The sequence below is a fragment of the Engraulis encrasicolus genome, chromosome 7, assembly GCF_034702125.1.
Source record: "Engraulis encrasicolus isolate BLACKSEA-1 chromosome 7, IST_EnEncr_1.0, whole genome shotgun sequence".
NCBI classification, from domain to species: domain Eukaryota; kingdom Metazoa; phylum Chordata; class Actinopteri; order Clupeiformes; family Engraulidae; genus Engraulis; species Engraulis encrasicolus.
The window spans coordinates 26,254,378-26,259,348 of NC_085863.1; the positions used below are offsets into that span (position 1 = coordinate 26,254,378).

At 45.3% G+C, this 4,971-nt stretch overlaps 1 protein-coding gene across 1 annotated transcript in view; it reads left to right on the forward strand.

Moving 5' to 3' along the window:
- si:dkey-175m17.7 (uncharacterized) overlaps window positions 1-3,024 on the forward strand; it is a 20,288-nt gene extending 17,264 nt beyond the window's left edge. The window contains exon 6 of the mRNA XM_063202187.1: window positions 2,329-3,024. Within this exon, the coding sequence (XP_063058257.1) occupies window positions 2,329-2,594 (266 nt within the window). The 3' untranslated portion in view covers window positions 2,595-3,024. The remainder of the gene's footprint in view (window positions 1-2,328) is intronic.
- Window positions 3,025-4,971: the final 1,947 nt, after the last annotated feature.

Sequence of the window (4,971 nt, forward strand, 5' to 3'; positions counted from 1 at the left end):
TGGACTTTTATGTTCACTTTTGTGTGCATACTGTAGTCTCTCGGTGTCTCTCTTGGTTTTCATATAAACATTTGCTAGTGGGTATACAGAGAGAGAGAGAGAGAGAGAGAGAGAGAGAGAGAGAGAGAGAGAGAGAGAGAGAGAGAGAGAGAGAGAGAGACAGAGGGAGAGAGGGAGAGAGGGAGAGAGAGACACAAACTGTGTGTGAGCTGTCAATGAGCCAACTGAGGCGAGATCTGATGCAACCACCACACTGACACCATCAAACAGACCCCAGTGCTCAGCCCTCACACATACCAGTATTATACCCATGCACACACACACAACCACACACACACACACACACACACACACACACACACACACACACAACCACACACACACACACACAAGCAGACCCCAGTGCTAAGACCTCACATGTACCAGTATTAAACACACACACACACACACACACACACACACACACACACACACACACACACACACACACACACACACACACACACACTGTCACTGTCAAATAAAGCCCAGCGCTGAGCACGCTTCACTTCTTCACTTCAGGAGGTGAACAGCTACATTTAGAATAAAGGCTTACTATAAATGTATAAGCGCTGCGGCTTTGACAAGATGTATTATTTCTCTCTCTCTCTCTCTCTCTCTTGCACGCTGTCTGCCATCCTCCAATAATGCCTCTCCTTCCCTACCTCCATTTTCTCTCCTGTCTTACATCCTTTTATGCTGCTGTCAACTTCTGTTCATTTCTCTCTTTCCTTTCACCTGTCCTCATATCTCATACTCGGTTCATCTTTCTAGCTTTAGCTTGACCTCATATTTTACTCTTTTCTGTTCAATCTCTCACATGCCTGCCAGTATGTGCTTTTTGTGCTGCACTCTTGTTGATGTATATCTACCATTTTTTCCTGTATTTGCTTCTCCAACATATATCATTCTCCCCACCAATCTTTGTCATGCAATTCGTTCCTCTCTTTTCTGTCGTTCTTTTTATATCCATTCCTTTCCCCATGTTTCTTTCCTCTCATCATTCTCTCTCAGTCTCTCTCCCATATTCCTTTTTATTCTGCGCTCCTCATCATTTCTCCTCTACCTCTTTCTTTCTTTCCCCCTTTATCCCCCTCTTCCCCTCGTTGCCCCACTTCTCTCCACCTTTTCCTTCCCTTCACCCCTTCATTATTTTACTTTCTTCTACATGCCTTCCCTCCCTCCCTCCTTTTCATAGCCCTCTCTTTCTCCTCCTGATTTAACTTTCTTCATACTTTCTTCATCTCGTCGTTCACCCTCTCTCCCTCCACTCCAGTCCGTTCATCCGTCCATAATACTCCCTCAATGAGCACAGCTTTATGCCGTATTTAGGCATGTATCATTGAATCATAAGCGGCTAACTGGACCCATAAGATTCAGTGATAATTGCTAGCTTGTAACTCGAAATAGGACCACAAGACTAAGAGAATGGCTGAAAGAACAGAAGAAAGGTAAAAGATTTTTTTAACTGAAGGAGAGGCGTAATGTTAGCATTAGTTTATTTATTATTCATTTATTTTAGCGTATTAGTTTATTTATACCTTATACCAGAAATGGCACAATATCGCTTTAAATTATGCATGCAGCATGCATGCTGTGCTTCAGGACGATTGGAGCACTTTTGCACGATTCTGGGTGGCTACCTCCACTCCATCTTAATGTTGACTTTCTCCCCTCTCTCTGCAGAGGAGGCCCACCAGAGTGGCAGAGCGGCCTGGGTCCACTGTCAGGACGGGGTGTCGCGCTCAGCCACCACAGAATGTTGATTTAATCTCATTTCTTATTTATTTTTGATTTAATTCCAATCTATCATCTCTGAAAAATGAGAAAAGGTCGCACCATGCATAGGGTTTGTTAATTATTAATTTCTCATTTTTCAGTTTTACAATATTTTGGTCAGCACTCTTAAAAGAAGAAAAACTTGTTGGGTGAAGCCTGCTCCAACCTTTATTAATCTCTCATCTCTCCCATCCCTCTTTCTCCCCTCTCTCTGTAGAGGAGGCCCACCAGAGTGGGCGAGCGGCCTGGGTCCACTGTCAGGGTGCAAGGGTGTCGCGCTCGGCCACCACAGAATGTTGCTTTAATATAATTTCTTATTTATTTATTTATTTCAATCCAATCTCTCATCTCTCCCATCTCTCTTTCTCCCCTCTCTCTGCAGAGGAGCCCCACCAAAGCGGGCGCGGGATGCTGGTCCACTGTCAGGCCGGCTGGAGAGTCCCACTCAGCCACCATATAATGTTTCTTTCGCTCTCCCTCTTTGCTTCCCTCTCTCCTATCTGTCCACAGAGGAAGCCCACCAGAGCGGTCGCGGGGTGCTGGTGCACTGTCAGGCCGGCGTGTCGCGCTCGGCCACCATCGTCATCGCCTACCTGATGAAGCACACGCTCATGACCATGACGGACGCCTACAAGTACGTGCGCGGCCGGCGGCCCGTGGTCTCGCCCAACCTCAACTTCATGGGCCAGCTGCTGGAGTTCGAACGGGACCTCAACTCCGGGGTCACGCCGCGCATCCTCACGCCCAAGCTCACGGGGCTGGAGACGCAGGTCTAACACACACACACACACACATATTACACAGTATACATGGAAAGACATGTGAGAGAAAGAGATGGACGAAGCCACGGACAGCCAAGCAGACGGACCTAGTTAGAGTTAGATGAAGAGAGTGAGGGGGGAAAGGAAAAAATGAACATGTGAGTGTGTGAAGGAAAGAGGAAGTGGAGAAGAAGAGAAGCGTTCCAGAAAAGCACCTTCCGACGGCACCCAAAAGAGGAGGAGAAAACGGACAAGACAGTGGGGAGGAATGATGATGGATTGAGCACAGTATCAGCCGCAGCAGTAGCATCTGCAGCAACAGCAACAAAGCTGCGAAAGCATGGAGAGTGGATGGGAGACCTCGTCACCACCTGTCCCATCATCAGTGATGGGCAACTCGGATCCAGTTTCTATAATCCAGTGCCACATATTCCAGTTGACCTGGTTTTACCCCTTTAAAAGCCCTAATTGGACAGGTAAAACCAATTACCTGTTTAGGGCAATTACCTGTTTAGGGCAATTAGGGCTTTTTAAATGGGCAGGTAATTGGACAGGTCGTTTGGAATATGTGGCCCTGGATTATAGTTTCCCAATCCAGGTTGTCCATCACAGCCCATCACCATATCCCTCCCGCCCCGCCCCACTCGACCCGGTCCACCCTTATCGGACCGACGACCACGCCTCAATCTCCATCTGTAGCAATGTGCCAAGTTTTTTTATAACAATCTGCAGCACCTGTAATCCAAACTAATCTACCTACTACTCTACTACTATCCTTACGGTTGGCATTATTCTTCTTATTATTATTATTCACATTATTATTGTTATGATTATTATTAATGCTATTATCAGGATGATAATTATTATTCATAGTTCCCAACACAGTGGAAATCGCTGTGTAGGTGAGTTACGTATACATGCAGTTATAGGCAGGGCCGCAGCCTTGATGCACGACACTACTGTATGGAACTTTCTAAAACCTTCTAGAACTTTCTAGAGCCTCCCGAATATCTGTTTACCCAACGCCTCTAGGAGACCATTAATCTGTGGGTTCTTTTCTCACGCCTGTTGTCCACTGTGGGTCACATGTGTCCAGGGCCGCTGCTGTGAAAAAAGAAAAAAAAAATCACAAATGCCCGATGTCTGATCCCACTGCACTTTATACCTTGTGTTCTTGGGCTTGGGTCCCAAACACACATACTATGTAACATACCCACACTGACACACACACACAAGCACACACACACACAAGCGCACGCACACACACACACACACACACACACACACACACACACAAGCGCGCGCGCACACACACACAAGCGCGCGCGCACACACACACACACACACACACACACACACACACACACACACACACACACACACACACACACACTCACTTTTTGTCTCCTTTACAAAATAGGCATGGCACAAATATTGTAAAATATATTTCTGCCTTTTAGTTTCTGTCCTGTATTTGTTTTTTGTTGTTGTTTTTTCCTTTTTTGTTTGTATTTTTTACAAAAGAGATACTTTTCCCTGCTTTTGTTATGAAACAATTGCCATGTGTGGATTATGCTGTTGTGGTTGTTTTGCTCCGATGGGGTAGAGTGCAAATTGAGGGGATACTGCAAACCTGGAGTGAGTTTCTCAAAAGGGAAGTTGTTAGCCTGTTAGCAACTTCGGTAGTTGCCAATGGCAAAATGCATTGAAAGCAACGAAGTAGCTAATGTAGTAAGTAACTTTGGTTTTGAGAAATTCACTCCTGGATGCCAAATGTGTAACCAGAGAATCTGAGATGCGTAAATGCTCACCTCATGCTGGTGCAGAGGTCTGGCAGGAGAGAGGAGAGAGAACAGCATTGGCTATGGGTATCCAGGCAACCGGAGGCAGTATCCAGGCAACTTGAGAACAGTCTCCAGGTTGCAGGGCAGGCAGTGGTCTCCAGGCTGTTCTCATGTAGAACTCTCTGTGTTTACCTCTCAAAGCTGTCTTTGGGCTGTCAGGTGGGGACGTTGGATGCTTCTCAACATAACTATTTTTGGACTCAGTCACTTCTGGGAGTTTTCACCCTGCTTGTGAAGCTTTTTTTATTCGTTTTTTTTTTTTTTTTCAAAGATGTTTATTTTCTGCATTAGTTGAAGGTATTTATTTTTGGTATCGAGTGATTTTTATTTTTAGCCTCATTTGAATTCCAAAGTTTCTTCGCTTCTCGAGTTTGAAAGCCAATGCTTTTTTGAGCATCCACTGGTGGCACTTTTGAAGGAGTGCAAGACAAAGGGTTGGCAGAGATGCGCAAGCTGTACAATAATGTACAAATAACTCACACTGATAAATGAAGCTCCTTAATTTTTATGGTGGATGTATTGTGACACGCATGTTTGTTTGTTGATTT